Source organism: Littorina saxatilis, linkage group LG5 (assembly GCF_037325665.1).
Source record: "Littorina saxatilis isolate snail1 linkage group LG5, US_GU_Lsax_2.0, whole genome shotgun sequence".
NCBI classification, from domain to species: domain Eukaryota; kingdom Metazoa; phylum Mollusca; class Gastropoda; order Littorinimorpha; family Littorinidae; genus Littorina; species Littorina saxatilis.
Genome location: NC_090249.1, coordinates 2017743 through 2038039, shown reverse-complemented (window position 1 = coordinate 2038039; position 20297 = coordinate 2017743). Strand labels below are relative to the sequence as shown.

Genomic DNA, 20297 nt, shown 5'->3' with positions numbered 1-20297 from the left:
TAATAGAGAGAAAGAGCGGAGAGAGAGCTAGTTGGCGGTCCAGGATAAATGGTCTATGCACGGGATAAGAGCATTCTTGCACTTTAGCAATTAAAAAACAAGTCGCGTAAGGCGAAAATACAATATTTAGTCAAGTAGCTGAGGCTTACAGAATGAAACTGAACGCAACGCAACGCAGCAAGACCGTATACTCGTAGCATCGTCACTCCACCGCCCGTGGCAAAGGCAGTGCCCGTGGAATTGACAAGAAGAGCGGGATATTCGTTGCGCTGAGAAGGATAGCACGCTTTTCTGTACCTCTCTTCGTTTTCACTTTCTGAGCGTGTTTTTAGTCCAAACATATCATATCTATATGTTTTTGGAATCAGGAACCGACAAGGAATAAGATGAAAGTGTTTTTAAAACGATTTCGAAAAAAAAAATTTGATAATAATTTTTATATATTTAATTTTCAGAGCTTGTTTTTAATCCGAATATAACATATTTATATGTTTTTGGAATCAGCAAATGATGGAAAATAAGATAAACGTAAATTTGGATCGTTTTATAAATTTTTAATTTTTTTTACAATTTTCCGATTTTTAATGACCAAAGTCATTAATTAATTTTTAAGCCACCAAGCTGAAATGCAATACCGAACCCCGGGCTTCGTCGAAGATTACTTGACCAAAATTTCAACCAATTTGGTTGAAAAATGAGGGCGTGACAGTGCCGCCTCAACTTTCACGAAAAGCCGGATATGACGTCATCAAAGACATTTATCAAAAAAATGAAAAAAACGTTCGGGGATTTCATACCCAGGAACTCTCATGTCAAATTTCATAAAGATCGGTCCAGTAGTTTAGTCTGAATCGCTCTACACACACACACACACACACGCACAGACAGACAGACAGACAGACAGACACACATACACCAAACCCTCGTTTCGATTCCCCCTCGATGTTAAAATATTTAGTCAAAACTTGACTAAATATAAAAACACATCCTGGGTACTCCCTCAGGGTACCCCGCACTGTGTGTCCCTGTTTCCTGTACTCACTTGAAGCCGAAAAAAGCACCAACGATTCATAGAGGGGCCCCTGTGACGCACTAAACCTGAAACAATCCCATCTCAGGATGCACTTCATGACAGTTATCATGCATACCGTCGGTGCTGTTTTCAGAAAATGTTCTGCAAGATCTGTATTGACGCAAAATGTACAGAATTAGTCGAACCAATACAACCATAATGTTTTTGTGAAGGGCACAGAGAACTCACAAAAGTTGGCATCACATTGACATGGAATCATCTGTTCGTGTGGAATTTGCCGTCCGAAAACAAGAATATGAACTCTAAAGACCCTTGAAAGTCGAGGAGCCCTGTCCCTGCGCAGAGTGGTATTTTGGGGCTGAATTAACTTCTCAGACTGACGTAGCTTTAAGTTAAGAAATCAATGTAGCAAACCAAATCTTCGATGTACAGCAACCAGTCACGCTGGTGAGTTTTGGTATGTGTCCAGGCAGAAGAATGCTGGTATCCCAGGTAAGAGCCAAGACGGAGCTATCATGGTTAACATTATCCCAGGTAAGAGCCAAGACGGAGCTATCATGGTTAACATTATCCCAGGTAAGAGCCAAGACGGAGCTATCATGGTTAACATTATCCCAGGTAAGAGCCAAGACGGAGCTCTCATGGTTAACATTATCCCAGGTAAGAGCCAAGACGGAGCTATCATGGTTAACATTATCCCAGGTAAGAGCCAAGACGGAGCTATCATGGTTAACATTATCCCAGGTAAGAGCCAAGACGGAGCTATCATGGTTAACATTATCCCAGGTAAGAGCCAAGACGGAGCTATCATGGTTAACATAACAGTCTACGTGAGAAGGAAGGAACCTTTCATGTGGGAATGTTTTGCACTACTTCTTGTGATTACCTTAACAAACACAAAACAACATAAACAAATCACACCAAGCAGAGGCAACAAGCACATTGGGCATCAATACATACATTGTGACTCAAATACTAAATGCAGACTTCATTCTGTCTGCCCTTTGCTTCATTTTGCAGGCAAAGCAATGAAGATCATCTCTGCTGAAATAGGCAAGAAACTGATTTTGTAGATCTTTCCTGGTTCAACTGATTGCTTCTGAAAGCTTTTTTTTTTCTTGCAGACTAGATTTCTGCTTGTTCTTCTTAAAGTAACTTAACCATAACCAAAAATCAATGCAAATTGTACACATAATTAGAAAATGCCAAGTTTTACCAAGCTAAATGCCTATTGAGTAAAAGCAAATAATGAACATGAAAAATGCAACATTTTTATCACGCTTATTTAGTAAAAAAAACAACAACAACAACATCAAAACATGAATCATATATGGTATCAACATTTAAAAATAATCTAGCAAAGGAAAAAATGGTAACGTTTACAGATACATGAATAAATACATCAAAGATAAATTACCAAAGATAAAAATCGGTAAGCCACTCTGGTAAATGTACCAGCAAGAGACATAATCTTGATCCATTCCCAAACCAACCCTGGCACTTCCTTCCCCCTTTCGCTCCCCCCCCCCCCCCCCCCTTCCAACCCCACCCATCCCAAACCCACTCTCCCCAATCAATTGTCTCCTCATCACAGTATCCCCCCCCCCCCCCCCCCCCCCCCTCCCCTCCCATATCTTTTTGAGGCAATAAGTCCACACATGTTTTGCTGTCGGCACACTCAAACTGTCAACTGTCAAACACTGTCCACACACCAAACAGAAACAAGCCATAGAAGCCACAGCACCATTTCACCAAATCACTCACACCACCGACACTGTTCACGGTTTCAGTCCTGCCCCATGTGTGATCGATTGTGTCGAAAAAAGCCGCCGTTGTTGTGTTGTCTGGCGTTGCGGTGTGTCAGGTGGAGATGGCGTCGTTATCGTCATCGTCGCAACACTTGCAGATTTTGCACTTGCAGCACAGGATGCAGGGCGCCGCCAGCAATAGGAAAGGGGAGGCAACCAGGAGCAGGACGCCGAAGCCCGCAAAGATACCCACCACCTGTGGTTAAAAATCGTCATTTATTACAAATACATGTACTACCTTTTCATTTCTGCAGAATTTCCAGTTATATCTTACTTGGTTGTCAAAATAATTATTTTCATGAATGTTGATTACCTCCCTTTACCTGACGACACACTATGACTATGTTCTGCTTATCTGCTTCATTTCTTTCTTCTTAAATATAACTACACAGGAAGGAAGGTATCTTTAAACACTGCAAGGTGTGACAAACTCACCTGAGTTCGGTGCCAGATGACGGATGCTCTGGAATGTCCAAGCTTGTTCTTACAGGGGCCTTTGTCGTAGTGACGCAGTAGAAAGTCATCCTGAAAATACACACATATTTCCAATTCACCCTTGCTTCAATGCTGTGAAACTGTTGCAAATTTCCCATTTACAAGCTTTAGCAAGCATAAACTGAAAACAAGTACATGTATAAATGAAAGTGAGGAAATCAGTCATTTTCAGGGACAAAAGCAAAACAATAAACAGAAAGATGTTATTTCAGATGTTCCTTATATGCTGATTGGCACGGATCACACTAACTGGTAATTTCCTGTATTTTACCAGGAAAATCGAAAATACTTGAAATGAAAACGGCAACTGGCCATTCCATCCAACTGATATTTTGTCTAACAGATTTTCTGCTTGCAAATTAATGTGATCACTATGCTTTAAGTTGGCACAATAGGTTGACTAGTTTCTGAGAGCTAGGATTTGTTCTTTTTAAGAAATACGGCTTTCAAGAAAGTCTCGGAAGTTTTTAGTGCCATTCTGAACTGTAAGTAAATGAGATGTGTTTTGTGTTTTAAACCGCCCCACATTGCGAGGCAATTTTCCTGGTTTTTATAAGACAGTACAATCTTTGAGTCTTGAACTCACATCTAGGGACTGCAGGCAGTACCAGCAGAAGACGTGCTTGCAGCGTTTGCACATCATCTGAGCACAGCCATCGTTCCTCTCAATAGGCACTCGGCACATGGGGCACCGCTTGATCTTGGCGTCTTCACCGCTGTTGAAACAAACCATAAACATCAGCTAAAGAATGTACATGTATTGGAGTGCACATACATGTATTGGAGTGCACATACACATATTAGAGTGCACATACATGTATTAGAGTGCACATACATGTATTAGAGTGCACATACATGTATTAGAGTGCACATACATGTATTAGAGTGCACATACATGTATTAGAGTGAACATACATGTATTAGAGTGCACATACATGTATTAGAGTGCACATACATGTATTAGAGTGCACATACATGTATTAGAGTGCACATACATGTATTAGAGTGCACATACATGTATTAGAGTGCACAATGATATCCTGTATATGATTTTGCCTTTTGCCTTTGACGAGAAGTATTATTTTATCATGTTTCTTATGGTATAATCTTTAAATGTCTTTCTGAAATATCGATGTTGTTATTGTGAGGCAGGCCTAAAGACAAATTTCTGTTTTGTAAAGACAGATAATAAAGCATTTGTTCTTGTTCTTAAAACAAACTGTACTTTTTTCTGGTTCAGTTTACCTTTGTGGCCTTACTTTTTGGTTATCTGCACACATTCATCCTACCCTACATGTCCCTGGTAGGTGGCTTCTATGCATACACTCTTAATAACTTAAAGTCTTAATATGTGACCCGTTCTCACAAACGGGGGCCTAAGTCGCAGCGAGCCGTTCCGAGCTATCGGCTGGGAAAGGCAGTGAGGGCCTACTTGGGTGATTTTCATTTTTTTGCATTTCTGACCTCTTTATACCCTAATCTTTCATATTCCGAAATATTTTGTTGAGTTTTATTATTTAAATGTGTTAATTATGTCTTCAAAGACACAAATTCGCTCACAACACTATAATTAGGGAAGGAAAAAAATCGCGATTTTCTCAAAATGGCGTCCTTGAACATGGTCCGGTTGTAACTTACTTAACTTCCGCAATTTTTTTTTCACACAAACTTCTTTTTGGTATCAAATTAAAGCTTATTAAATGCAGTTTCCAGTGATATGCATAACTCCAAATATCCAAATTCCGACTTAGGCCCCCTTTTGTGAGAACGGGTCACATATAAGCACAGTGACAAACACCTTTTACTTCTCTTCATTTTCTTTGCTTCTTCGTCCGTTGATCTTCTTTTTCTGCTGGCATATACTTTAGCTACCTATTCTCAGTTGAGTTTTCCTAAAGAACCAGCATTTTTGCAGTTAAAGATAGCTGCCCCCAAGAATTTAGCTTCCTAATAATTGAAGGAAAAGTGCCACTAAAAATGCCTTCTCTTATAAAAAAAAAATGCCCTCTAGAATTTAGCTTCCTTATGATTGAAGGTAAGGAGCAACCAAAAATGCCTTTCCTTTAAAAAAAAAATTTTTTACAATAAAAATAAGGTGCTTGAATAATGTGGAACCTGCAGCTATTATCAACGGCCGCCATCAAAATGACCTGAAGGTAAGCACTCAGCATTCTCTACAAATAGACGATTTTTGAAAATAACTCTGTCGGGTTTGTATGGGGTGTGGAAGAGTGAATGCCCTTGCTTTTCCTCTGACAAACATTGGAGGGGCCAATCACTAGCGAGGGGTGTGTCGAAAACACGTGGACAGGAGCACAGAAGTTATTTCCGAAAATCGTCTCTTGAGCTGAGATATTGTATTACCAACAGCTGGTAAAAAAGATGCAAAAAACTACAACTTACGCTCCATCTTCGGGGTAGCCCAGTGTGAATGTGTCGTCACAGGCTGACGTCGCATGCCACTTGGATTTACACAGGGAGCAGAACTGAAGGCCACACTGGTATCGAAAGAAAACAACTGTTTTAATCAAATAATCACAATGTTTGCTAAGAAAAAAGCCCAGTAGTACTGGTAAAAACTTTCCACTACATGCGGACCTGCTCTTGCGACCACCTCTCAAAAGCGACCACCTGCCCTCAACGACAACTCCCAAAGATCCCAAATACATTTTTCTTCGATATAATTCACCTTTCCACAGCGACCACGTGTCAATAACGACCACTTTAGGACAGGTTTGGCTGTACAACAAATGTTGCCAACTATGATCATTTCAACTGAACACATTTTTCTTTTAAACCCTGTGTTACAAACAATTTAAAGAACTGATAAATAAAAAAAATAGATCAATTACTGCAGCAATTGATCAAAATAACATTTAGCTAGACGCTCAGAGCGCAGACAAAAAGGGTGATCTATACTCAGGGCTCCTTTTACCTTGCAGAAGATCCTGCTAAAATGACACATTGGCTGCTGTCAAGGAAAGGGGAAGGGAGTGCACTCTGCATTAAGATGAAGGGGAGGGAACTGGGACCCAGAGAAGGACAAGAGGTAGGTTGATTAAAGAGGTGGTAGACTAACGAGGCACTTAATAACACAGGCTGTGAGGCAGTAAGCACAGACTGGGATAAGAGTGAACATGCCTCTTCACTGCAGACTTCAAAGTACAGTGGAACCCCCCCTTTAAGGGGGGGGGGGGGGTGTCAATGGAGGAACTACAGCAAAGCACTGAAAGCATGAAGGTAGAGAAGTAGTACCACACCTGGGAACCCCTGTGTTGCACTTAGAGTATTCTCAAACAAGCTTGGTGTATTTTCAGAACAAGAAGGGCAAAGCCCATACGACTCACATGCTTGACCTTGACCCAAGGTCAAGGTCATCCAAGGTCATGCAACACAAAGCTGTTAATTCAAGACATAGGAAGTACAATGGTGCTTATTGGCTCTTTCTACCATGAGATATGGTCACTTTTAGTGGTTCACTACCTTATTTTGGTCACATTTCATAAGGGTCAAAGTGACCTTGACCTTGATCATATGAGACCAAATGTGTCTCATGATGAAAGCATAACATGTGCCCCACATAATTTTTAAGTTTGAAACAGTTATCTTCCATAGTTCAGGGTCAAGGTCACTTCAAAATATGTATACAATCCAACTTTGAAGAGCTCCTGTGACCTTGACCTTGAAGCAAGGTAAACCAAACTGGTATCAAAAGATGGGGCTTACTTTGCCCTATATATCATATATAGGTGAGGTATTCAATCTCAAAAACTTCAGAGAAAATGGGGAAAATGTGAAAAATAGCTGTTTTTTAGACAACATTTATGGCCCCTGCGACCTTGACCTTGAAGCAAGGTCAAGATGCTATGTATGTTTTTTGGGGCCTTGTCATCATACACCATCTTGCCAAATTTGGTACTGATAGACTGAATAGTGTCCAAGAAATATCCAACGTTAAAGTTTTCCGGACGGACGGACGGACGTCCGGACGTCCGGACGTCCGGACGGACGGACGACTCGGGTGAGTACATAGACTCACTTTTGCTTCGCATGTGAGTTAAAAATGAGATTACTCCACACAGCATTTGAACATCCATGATTAAAAAATGCTTCACACGCGTCCGTCACACCGTTAATTAAGTTTACCAATACATTTAAAACAAATGCTTTTTTCAATGTTTACTGACCAAAACAGTAATCATGTGTCAAAATACTGGATCGGCTTCGGGATGGGCTTGTGAAGAAGAGTAGTCTAGGAATTTTTCTCGTGGTATTTTTTTTCCCCACTGACCGTACTGATCGTATTCTCGACAACCATGCGTACGAAATACGGCAAAAACGTATGGGTTCCCAGGTCTGTAGTACAGTCCAACCTGTGTGTAAAGAGCACCAAAGGGACCGACCTAAACTGGTCTGTAGTACAGTCCAACCTGTGTATAAAGGGCACCAAAGGGACAGACCTAAACTGGTCTGTAGTACAGTCCAACCTGTGTGTAAAGGGCACCAAAGGGACCGACCTAAACTGGTCTGTAGTACAGTCCAACCTGTGTGTAAAGGGCACCAAAGGGACAGACCTAAACTGGTCTGTAGTACAGTCCAACCTGTGTATAAAGGGCACCAAAGGGACAGACCTAAACTGGTCTGTAGTACAATTCAACCTGTGTGAAACGGGCACCAAAGGGACCAACCTAAACTGGTCTGTAGTACAGTCCAACCTGTGTGTAAAGGGCACCAAAGGGACCGACCTAAACTGGTCTGTAGTACAGTCCAACCTGTGTGTAAAGGGCACCAAAGGGACCGACCTAAACTGGTCTGTAGTACAGTCCAACCTGTGTGTAAAGTGCACCAAAGGGACCGACCTAAACTGGTCTGTAGTACAGTCCAACCTGTGTGTAAAGGGCACCAAAGGGACAGACCTAAACTGGTCTGTAGTACAGTCCAACCTGTGTATAAAGGGCACCAAAGGGACAGACCTAAACTGGTCTGTAGTACAGTCCAACCTGTGTGTAAAGGGCACCAAAGGGACAGACCTAAACTGGTCTGTAGTACAGTCCAACCTGTGTGTAAAGGGCACCAAAGGGACCGACCTAAACTGGTCTGTAGTACAGTCCAACCTGTGTATAAAGGGCACCAAAGGGACCGCCCTAAACTGGTCTGTAGTACAGTCCAACCTGTGTATAAAGGGCACCAAAGGGACCGACCTAAACTGGTCTGTAGTACAGTCCAACCTGTGTGTAAAGGGCACCAAAGGGACCGACCTAAACTGGTCTGTAGTACAGTCCAACCTGTGTATAAAGGGCACCAAAGGGACCGATATAAACTGGTCTGTAGTACAGTCCAACCTGTGTATAAAGGGCACCAAAGGGACCGACCTAAACTGGTCTGTAGTACAGTCCAACTTGTGTATAAAGGGCACCAAAGGGACCGACCTAAACTGGTCTGTAGTACAGTCCAACCTGTGTGTAAAGGGCACCAAAGGGACCGACCTAAACTGGTCTGTAGTACAGTCCAACCTGTGTATAAAGGGCACCAAAAGGACCGACCTAAACTGGTCTGTAGTACAGTCCAACCTGTGTATAAAGGGCACCAAAGGGACCGACCTAAACTGGTCTGTAGTACAGTCCAACCTGTGTGTAAAGGGCACCAAAGGGACAGACCTAAACTGGTCTGTAGTACAGTCCAACCTGTGTGTAAAGTGCACCAAAGGGACAGACCTAAACTGGTCTGTAGTACAGTCCAACCTGTGTATAAAGGGCACCAAAGGGACCGACCTAAACTGGTCTGTAGTACAGTCCAACCTGTGTATAAAGGGCACCAAAGGGACCGATATAAACTGGTCTGTAGTACAGTCCAACCTGTGTATAAAGGGCACCAAAGGGACCGACCTAAACTGGTCTGTAGTACAGTCCAACTTGTGTATAAAGGGCACCAAAGGGACCGACCTAAACTGGTCTGTAGTACAGTCCAACCTGTGTGTAAAGGGCACCAAAGGGACCGACCTAAACTGGTCTGTAGTACAGTCCAACCTGTGTATAAAGGGCACCAAAAGGACCGACCTAAACTGGTCTGTAGTACAGTCCAACCTGTGTATAAAGGGCACCAAAGGGACCGACCTAAACTGGTCTGTAGTACAGTCCAACCTGTGTGTAAAGGGCACCAAAGGGACAGACCTAAACTGGTCTGTAGTACAGTCCAACCTGTGTGTAAAGGGCACCAAAGGGACAGACCTAAACTGGTCTGTAGTACAGTCCAACCTGTGTATAAAGGGCACCAAAGGGACCGACCTAAACTGGTCTGTAGTACAGTCCAACCTGTGTATAAAGGGCACCAAAGGGACCGACCTAAACTGGTCTGTAGTACAGTCCAACCTGTGTATAAAGGGCACCAAAGGGACCGACCTAAACTGGTCTGTAGTACAGTCCAACTTGTGTATAAAGGGCACCAAAGGGACCGACCTAAACTGGTCTGTAGTACAGTCCAACCTGTGTGTAAAGGGCACCAAAGGGACCGACCTAAACTGGTCTGTAGTACAGTCCAACCTGTGTATAAAGGGCACCAAAGGGACCGACCTAAACTGGTCTGTAGTACAGTCCAACCTGTGTATAAAGGGCACCAAAGGGACCGACCTAAACTGGTCTGTAGTACAGTCCAACCTGTGTGTAAAGGGCACCAAAGGGACCGACCTAAACTGGTCTGTAGTACAGTCCAACCTGTGTGTAAAGGGCACCAAAGGGACCGACCTAAACTGGTCTGTAGTACAGTCCAACCTGTGTGTAAAGGGCACCAAAGGGACCGACCTAAACTGGTCTGTAGTACAGTCCAACCTGTGTGTAAAGGGCACCAAAGGGACCGACCTAAACTGGTCTGTAGTACAGTCCAACCTGTGTGTAAAGGGCACCAAAGGGACCGACCTAAACTGGTCTGTAGTACAGTCCAACCTGTGTATAAAGGGCACCAAAGGGACCGACCTAAACTGGTCTGTAGTACAGTCCAACCTGTGTGTAAAGGGCACCAAAGGGACCGACCTAAACTGGTCTGTAGTACAGTCCAACCTGTGTATAAAGGGCACCAAAGGGACCGCCCTAAACTGGTCTGTAGTACAGTCCAACCTGTGTATAAAGGGCACCAAAGGGACCGACCTAAACTGGTCTGTAGTACAGTCCAACCTGTGTATAAACGGCACCAAAGGGACCGACCTAAACTGGTCTGTAGTACAGTCCAACCTGTGTGTAAAGGGCACCAAAGGGACAGACCTAAACTGGTCTGTAGTACAGTCCAACCTGTGTGTAAAGGGCACCAAAGGGACCCACCTAAACTGGTCTGTAGTACAGTCCAACCTGTGTAAAAAGGGCACCAAAGGGACCGACCTAAACTGGTCTGTAGTACAGTCCAACCTGTGTATAAAGGGCACCAAAGGGACCGACCTAAACTGGTCGATATAGACAGGTGGTCGTCTTCACAGAAGCAGACAGAAAGAGAAAGACGGAGAATGTAAGATCATCAGATGTAGAGACAGACAAAGGCAGACAGACAAGACATAAATAAAAGACAGGAAAAAAGAGAAAGACAGAATGTAAGATGCAGAGGCAGACAGACGAGAGACAAAGTGAAAGACAGCAAGAAAGAGAAATACTGAGAAAAGGAGATGATGAGACAAAGACACTGACTGTAGGACACTGGACAGGTGCAGGCTGGGAATGGACGGCAGCGGAGTTGGCCGCTGAGCACACGTGGCACACAGTCTCGCAGCCTGCCTCAGGACAGAAGGTGCGGTTTGGATCCATGTCCACCTCTGCAAAAAATTTGCTGAATCAAATAAACCACTGTAGCTTATTGGAACAATTAATTATTGACAAAACAAATCGTTACATTTACTAGTACGTCGATCCAGTGGTCTATGAAGTAGGCAGACAGACAAACACTTCAGAAACAAGTAATGAACTTATCTCAATATCGGCGATCAAACTCGCTTGCAAAATGCTGACGAGGTAACAATCGATGACAAATTGATTTCTTGTTTTTGGATTCTAAATTTTGGAACGTTAGCAGTTCATCTGTTTTTGGATTTAAATTTGCTGAGATTTTTGGGGATTTCTTTTTTAATACAACAATATGACCCCATTTTCTATGAGCGCCAATGGTACAGTAAACACAGCACAAGTTATATCATGACATTATGAAAGCATCAACATATGATGATACAGTTTCAAAGCAGAAGAAAACCAATACGCACCTCGTAAAAATCGCAATCTTTGATACCTTGTGAACTGCTGCTTGTCTACCAGTTTTTCTATCTGTTGAATGCAATAAACACAAGATGAAATCATGTCAGCAGCCAAACTGAAGGATTTGTAATAATAACAAATCTTTTTATATTACCTTCCCCCATTCCAATAGCTAAGGTACTTGCTTAGCAACAGCACAGAGAGAAAGTGCATCTAACCATCATATAAACAATCATAACACACACACACACACTCTCTCTCTCTCTCTCTCTCTCTCTCTCTCTGTCTCTCTCTCTCTCTCTCTCTCTCTCTCTCTCTCTCTCTCTCTCTCTCTCTCTCTCTCTCTCTCTCTCTCTCTCTCTCTCTCTCTCTCTCTCTCTCTCTCTCTCTCTCTCTCTCTCTCTCTCTCTCTCTCTCTGTCTGTCACGCACAGTCACCATTATTCTTCTGTACCACCACTGCCAAATTTCCTTGTATTGATGAGGACAATAAAACTTCTTGTATCTTGTAAGTTGTAACGCCACATGAAAAAAAGCTCTTACCTCTGGTGCCTCCAGCCTGCCCTGCTTTTTACAGTGGCCGTCAGGACATGTGATCTCCGACACATTGCCATCTGTGATGAGCACTGACAGGTACTGCAGCACGCACTGCACAGGCAACACAACATTCAATGAACCGTGACAGACCTTGGTTTTTGTTAAAAGGCAACATCCTTCAAGTGAAAACATGTCAAAACTGGCCAGGCTCTTACAACAGGGATAAGACCACCCCTCTCCTTATCACACTCCCCAGGCTCTTACAACAGGGATAAGACCACCCCTCTCCTTATCACACTCCCCAGGCTCTTACAACAGGGATAAGACCACCCCTCTCCTTATCACATTCCCCAGGCTCTTACAACAGGGATAAGACCACCCCTCTCCTTACCACATTCCCCAGGCTCTTACAAAAGGGATAAGACCACCCCTCTCCTTATCACACTCCCCAGGCTCTTACAACAGGGATAAGACCACCCCTCTCCTTATCACACTCCCCAGGCTCTTACAACAGGGATAAGACCACCCCTCTCCTTATCACACTCCCCAGGCTCTTACAACAGGGATAAGACCACCCCTCTCCTTATCACATTCCCCAGGCTCTTACAACAGGGATAAGACCACCCCTCTCCTTATCACATTCCCCACCCAGAAAAGAACTGAGTGCTTTGTGCGCACAGTGGGAATTTTGTGTTGAAATAATTGTGTAGATTTGAAATCAATTGATCACAAAATTCTAACTCAACCAAGCAGTCAGGTTGTTAACTTTGGGTATGTGGCCAAGTGGAGGGATAGTTTTATCTCATGAAACCGGCACGGTTGGCCTAGTGGTAAGGCGTCCGCCCCGTGATCGAGAGGTCATGGGTTCGAACCCCGGCCGGGTCATACCTAAGACTTTAAAATTGGCAATCTAGTGGCTGCTCCGCCTGGCGTCTGGCATTATGGGGTTAGTGCTAAGACTGGTTGGTCCGGTGTCAGAATAATGTGACTGGGTGAGACATGAAGCCTGTGCTGCGACTTCTGTCTTATGTGTGGCGCACGTCAAATGTCAAAGCAGCACCGCCCTGATATGGCCCTTCGTGGTCGGCTGGGCATTAAGCAAACAAACAAACAAATGTTATCTCATGCAAAAGCCTGAACTTCCCCAATTTTCACAAGAAGATAGTGCAGCTACAATTATAGATGCACTGAACAAGAAACACAATTTATAACATTAAAGTGAAAGAACTTGGTTTTTTTAAATGAAAAATTATGTTAAAATTAGTCCATTCCATAGCAAAATGTAGGCTTTTCCAATTATGTAATTTTTATGATGATGACTGAATGAGCAACTCAGCTGAATCATCATTGCAGTGAAATTGTGATTATTAACCCCCCATAACCCTTCACACCCCCATCCCAAAGGCAGATCAGGCATCATACAAAAGCACATTTCTCATTGCCACAACATAGTTGCTTTTAAAAAAAATCTTTTTGTTGTTGTCTGAAACATTTTTCTCTGGACCATGAAGAAATACATTTGTAATGCCTTCCGCTTTCAAAAAGGAACATATGAAAAAGAAAACAACATTTTAGTTACTGACTGTTTCACAGTAGAGACACTTGCAGTCTCTCAGCTCATACAGCTCTTGAAAGGGACGTTCTGCGAGACATAACTTGCACGTGATCAAAGGATCAATGGCCAGGTCCACAGAGTTCTTCGACGCAGAGTACGTCGCCATATCCACCGGGCAGTTTCCTCGTACTCAGCACCTCTCCCCTGTTCCTTTGTCAGCGCCTGCAAAACAAGCAGACACAATCAAGTTAATATTGTCTCCCCTGAATAGACAATGTTCAGACACAATCAAGTTTAATATTGTCTCCCCTGAATAGACAATGTTCTTTCTCTAGTGCAGTGTTGTGGTACACTGACTGCAAAAGATCAACAGGCAGCTAATTCCATTTCAGCCTGTCCGCCCTTCCACAAGCTGATCAATAAAAACAGTGACCTTGCGTTCGGTTATCTGAGATAATCGACAAACACATTAACCTTATTTTCCTATCAACGGTTCATCTGCCAAGATTATCAGCTTACGCCTCTACCCACATACAAATTACAACCGTACTGTTTTGAAATCAAACTGGTGAACATACGAAGGGGCATAAGGCACGAGCAGGCCTGCACATAAGTTGATTGGACAAAAATCGACTCAACCCACCAGGCGCGGTCGGGATTTGAACACTCAACTTTCTGCATGGAAGGCCAACGTCTTATCCACCAGGCCACTGCGCCCATCTTACCAGGTTATAGTAGGGTTGATCTTTTAGTTTCAGTGGAAGGCCAACGTCTTAACCACTAGGCCACTGCGCCCATCTTACCAGGTTATAGTAGGGTTGATCTTTTAGTTTCAGGCCGATAGGTTGATTAAATGTTTTGATACTGCTTGACGAGACTTGTTTTCAGTCTCAAAACAGTGCTTTCAGTTTCAGCACCTGCAGCTCAAAACCAGACAAAGCAAGGAAACAGAAATCGTGTCATTTAAAATCTCTTGACGTCAGGCGATAATGGAGAAGGGAGAGAAACAAAGCTAATGATGACAGGTCCCAGGTAAATTGGCCATCAAGACAGGTGATAATGGAGAAGGGAGAGAAACAAAGCTAATGATGGCAGGTCCCAGGTAAATTGGCCATCAAGACAGGTGACCTGGTGGCCAATTTGCGAAGTGACTGACACCAATCAATATATTCCAGAGGCACAGACCTTAAAAATCACAATCCTTTTTTTTTTAATGACTGAACGCAAATAAACATGTGATCTTTCAGCTAAGCCCCCTAAATATGAGTTTCGGTAGGCCTCTGACGCCACATGACTGAAAGAAGGAAAATCCAATGTTCAATCTTTCTTTCTTTATTTGGTGTTTAACGTCGTTTTCAACCACGAAGGTTATATCGCGACGACAATGTTCAATGCCAACTGGCAACTACCATATTACTTACTAGACAGATCTAGATGTGAAACTTTTCAACGCGTGTACGGGAACGTGTACAGGTAAGGTCATCAACTCTTGTTTTTATATCACGCATTTGCCAAGATCGACACGTCTTGGTGGAAGCAAAACAACGTGTGATTTGGAACATTGGAGAAAAATATCTACACCTACATGTACAGGTCTTTGCTACACGTTCACTCATCTAGCACACTGTAATCAGGGATCGCGTTTACGCACGATTTTTGCGTATTTGACGCATTTTAAAAGTCGCGGACGCGTTTTTTTCGCCGCGCCGCGTAAGCCATACGCAAAAATATTGTAACTTTTTCTTGTCTTCACGCAGCGCTTTTGCTCTTACTTAATAATCACCCGATCCTGAAACAGACTATAGGGCTCGAGAAGTGACGACACACATGAAATCTGCGCGTCAAAACTAAAGTCCATTTCTTTTTGCATCGAAGTATCGCAAACGAACGTAACGAGGGTATTACCAGATAATGTCTTGTCGGATAATGAAACAGACATTAGCTGCTCTCCCATCTCGCGCTTCCAAAAGGCGGAAAGTGTGTCTAGTCGTATTAGAGCGGGAAACAAACTCGCAAGGCCCGAAGGTTGGAGACAGCAAGGGTGTTATTCGACAGGCGTGCGCGGAGTTCGACAGGAAAACTCGCCGTATTTAGGTAAGGAGTGTCTTTAAGTCTTTCGTGCGTGTTTTGTTTGTGTCTGTACGTGTTTTCGTAGTACGCAAAAATATTGGTCCGTGACGCGTTTTTTTCGTTTCGTTGCGTATGACTTACGCGTTTTTTAAAAAGCTAGCGCGATCCCTGTGTAATATCTACACCTACATGTACAGGTCTTTGCTACACGTTCACTCATCTAGAACACTGTAATGTATTACTGACTGAAACAACTTAACAAGTGAACTGACGTACACTAGCAGTTGTTCAATTACAGTACGGTAGTTGTATACTAAATAGTGAGATTCACTTCAACTTTCTTTCTTTCTTTATTTGGTGTTTAACGTCGTTTTCAACCACGAAGGTTATATCGCGACGGGGAAAGGGGGGAGATGGGATAGAGCCACTTGTCAATTGTTTCTTGTTCACAAAAGCACTAATCAAAAATTTGCTCCAGGGGCTTGACATGCTGGGGAGCATCGGGTAAATTCTTCCCCCTAACCCGCGGGGGGTCACTTCAACTGTTAGACCGGTGACCATGTCACAAAAGAACCATTCGTAAAACTTGCACACTTGTAGAAGTACATGTACCACTACCACAACCGCACCACCATTCATAACATTAACAGCACAGCAAGAGAGTTCTAAACAGTTCAGTCTTCATACCGTACATACACAAAGACCAATACATTACCATGAGTGTACTCCAAGTCCAACATCTAAGCAACTTGTATCACACACTTCAACCATACATCACTTCACTATGACAGAATGAAGACACACTATAAACAAACCTGCTTTGTATAAGTTGTATTTACACCATGTACAATGCTGGTGCCTGTTAAACACTGAGTGTGTGTTGTTCACACATAAATGTAGCAATAACTGAACAATAATTTAAATTAAGAAAGAAGTTGCTGAGCATTTGGTGCCTGTTAAACACTGAGTGTGTGTTGTTCCATGTAGCAATAACTGAACAATAATTTAAATTAAGAAAGAAGTTGCTGAGCATTCCGAGTCCATCGCACCACGTTTTCCATTGGAGAGCAGCTTGAGTAGCTTGAGTGAATGCACAATGCAAACAACTAAGCAAAGGAAAGAAAAAAGGAACTGCTCCCTCACAAGTCAGCTTTCATCTCCGCCCCCTTGACCCCTGTGGAATGCCATTCATGACACTTGTGCAGAGCCCCAAAAAGTTCAACAGCAATGTGTGAAGTATTTGTGCGCACATTATATTGTCAAAGAAGACAAAAAAATGTAGTTTTACGTGTGATGATGTATTCCCACTGGGTACAAAAAACTAAAATAACAATAGCAAGTCAAAGGACTAAGTTCAGGGCTATACCAAATGTCACTGATTTTCCCCATTTTAACCCCCTATAGAACTTTGTGAAGATCATTGTACAGTAACTAACTTGTAGCATAAAATAAAATGCTACGATGTTGTTTGGCACAGAACCTGGCAATCACAACTTGTCAAACTTGTCCAATGACACTTCACGCCCACAGCACTACACTGCTTCTCTCTTTTATAACATGCTGCTGAAGGATAAGACTAAGTGCAGGAGAGAAAAACATTTTAATTATGGGATCAACTGGGAGAGCTGTTTCTCAGTGCACATGTGGAGGTTATGCCTTTTGCTGAGGCTGCATTTCTGTGTAGCTCTTCCATAAATACTACGACTGTGGCCAGAAATTGGGACCAGAAACTGTCTCAGTGAGATAGAACAGATTTTTAATCACAGTTTTCCTTATTTTTAATTAAGTCTCAAGAACTGAAAATGAACCAAGTACAGATGAACCCACGTTTAAGACACCTTCTTTTAAACCACAACCACCTTGCTTTCACAAATTTTCAGTTTATAACCTGTGTAAATTTAACTCTTGGTTTAATGCCAAAAAAATAACTGAGACACAAGAATTACTCAAAAACCAGAGTTATCCTTTTTTTCAAGCCTAGTTGAGACTGTCAGAACCACTATTGTACTGAATTACTGAGAAGAAAAATCAAGAAATCCCGCAGATTTGTTTTAATACATGTGTCTTTAGTTCTGTTCACTTTGTGTGTGTGTATGTTTGTGTGTGTGTGTATGTTTGTTTGGATGAGCATTACCCTTGCCACTCCATTTTTGGTTACATACATAGGAAATATGAAAAGCTAACATCATAATCGTTCTTGCTTCTGTGTGTGTGTGCGAACATGCATTGGTGTGTGTGTTTGTTTGTGAAACATATGTGTGTGTGAGAGAGAGAGAGAGAGAGAGAGAGAGAGAGAGAGAGAGAGAGAGAGAGAGAGAGAGAGAGAGAGAGAACGAACGAACTTTATTATTCAAGGATGGAGATTTTAGGCTCACGCCTAATCTTACAATCTGTCCCTGCTAAACTAAGACATAAAAATAAAGACAATAAAAGGACAATTGTCAATCGCAATCATACAGTATTACTAATTACAACATTACCTATACGAATACATAATGCATGATAGAACATTGAAATGTACGTATGTATGTATGTCAATATAATACAAAGAAAAAGAAAAGTCGACTCGCACACACACGCGCGCCGCATGCCTGCAATCACGTTCGCACTAAATACAACACACACACACACACACACACACACACACACACTCACACATATGCGCACACACACACAGACATATATGCACGCACACACACATACACACGCAGATGCACACAGAGAGAGAGAGAGAGAGAGAGAGAGAGAGAGAGAGAGAGAGAGAGAGAGAGAGAGAGAGAGAGAGAATAATCTTTTATTTACGAGGGTAATGATGTAAGCAGTACATGCTTTTTTACAATCAGCCCTCGCCCATGAGGGAACAAGAATAATACTAACACCTGGAAACATCGTAACAAGTAACTCATGATATCATAATACAAGTAATGATCGAGTAATAATAATAATAATGATGATGATGATCCGGTTTCTTATAAAGAGAGAGAGAGAGAAAGGAGAGAGAGAAAGGAGAGAGAGAAAGGAGAGAGAGAGAAAGGAGAGAGAGAGAGAGAGAGAGAGAGAGAGAGAGAGAGAGAGAGAGAGATCAGCCTGCAAAATAATTGTTCACTAATTTCCAAGAGACAGTTAAGTTAATTAAATAACAGCTGATTCATTTGTTGTTTTGACATCACTATGCCACAGGTGCATGTACATGTGTCTATGAATAGATCGATCAAAGGAGAACAATGAGCAACAACAAATGACTGCCGATACACAGGTCTATGATATGAAGGTCTGGGTTTGTTAGGCCTAAAAAAAAAATAGGTGTGGTTACGGTAACCCGACCTACCCTTTTTTTCGGGGCCGACCCTATAACTTTTTATTACATTTGTCCAAAAAAAAAAAAAAAACCAACAAGAAAATGAGTGCAGAAAACGCAATGAAAGCGAAAGCGCCCGAGTCGCACATTTATTTCCCTGTCAATTTGTTTAATTTGTACACATTAGAAAAAAAAGTTTTAAAAAAAAAGTGATTGCCTACCTTCCTACCCTATTTTTTTTTTGGCTATGTTACCGTAACCACACCTATTTTTTTTATTTTTTTTTGGGCCTTACTGTTCGTCTCTCGTGTTGGTTCTGCATTCAGATTCTTCGTCTTCTATTTTTGCATTGTTCGGCCTTGACCACACACAAAAAAACACCAGGAGAAACACACTTTCCGTCGAAGATGTTTGATGTGGTACTTCGTGAGAGGTGTGTGGCCAGTAAGTCAGTTGTCAAAGAGCTAGTCTTTTATTACACAGGCCACTAACACTGCCAGACCAAGGAAAAACAGCCGATCAAAATGTCACTGAACAAGCACCTGCTGATAAAATTAACAATACACAGACCACACATCAAACTCGCATAATCCTCGCCATTGAAACGTTTGCTTACCTTTTGTTTCAGCACAGAACACCCTTCATAGTCCTATTCAATCAGCAATTTGTGTAAACACATTGCTGGGTACATTTTATCAACATTAGATCGACTCTCAAGATGGGCAACTAAATAAACATGGGCTGGAGAAGGGACTCCCACGACCAAATCCAGTTTCGGTTACCGGAACGCTTCTGTCTGACTAGAAAATAAACTAGAACATCTAGAGCGTAGTGAAAGATACAACTCGTCTGGTCTTCTTTTTAGCTCTCTCCCTACAAACCAGGGACCTATATTTAGATCTAATATAGGTCTATGCTACAAACACACTCTTGCTCAAAATCAGCATTGCTAAATGCTAGATGCGCGTTTGAAAAAAAACAGATTTTAAAAGGACAGGGAAAAGTTTTATATCAACTATATTTATATCCCCTTCTATCTGATGTGAGGTTTGCATTAATAATCTAAATAATTTATGAGCCCTTTGAAAAGAAAGGGAGGGGGTGGGGGCATGTTTGCAAGCACGTGACCGGCCTTAACAAAAACAGACTTCATGTCAACGCAAACTATTGTCACTGATTCACTGTTATAATGTTAATGGTTAAAGGCAACAAATGGACGAACAAAACACACAATACAATGCAATAATACAATAATAGTAAAATACGACTGATCGATG

The 20297-nt window shown here is 42.3% G+C and overlaps 1 protein-coding gene across 1 annotated transcript; it reads right to left on the bottom strand.

The window, feature by feature from the left end:
• Positions 1 to 2663: 2663 nt before the first annotated feature.
• On the bottom strand, positions 2664 to 19741 carry LOC138966067 (E3 ubiquitin-protein ligase RNF144A-like). The gene is made up of 9 exons (XM_070338156.1): positions 19637 to 19741; positions 13681 to 13874; positions 12104 to 12208; positions 11570 to 11630; positions 11004 to 11128; positions 5740 to 5834; positions 3923 to 4052; positions 3277 to 3366; positions 2664 to 3037 (listed from the first exon to the last, which is right to left on the bottom strand). The coding sequence occupies exons 2-9, from the start codon at positions 13816 to 13818 to the stop codon at positions 2894 to 2896; spliced, it is 888 nt and encodes a 295-aa protein (XP_070194257.1). The 5' UTR covers positions 13819 to 13874; positions 19637 to 19741; the 3' UTR covers positions 2664 to 2893.
• Positions 19742 to 20297: the final 556 nt, after the last annotated feature.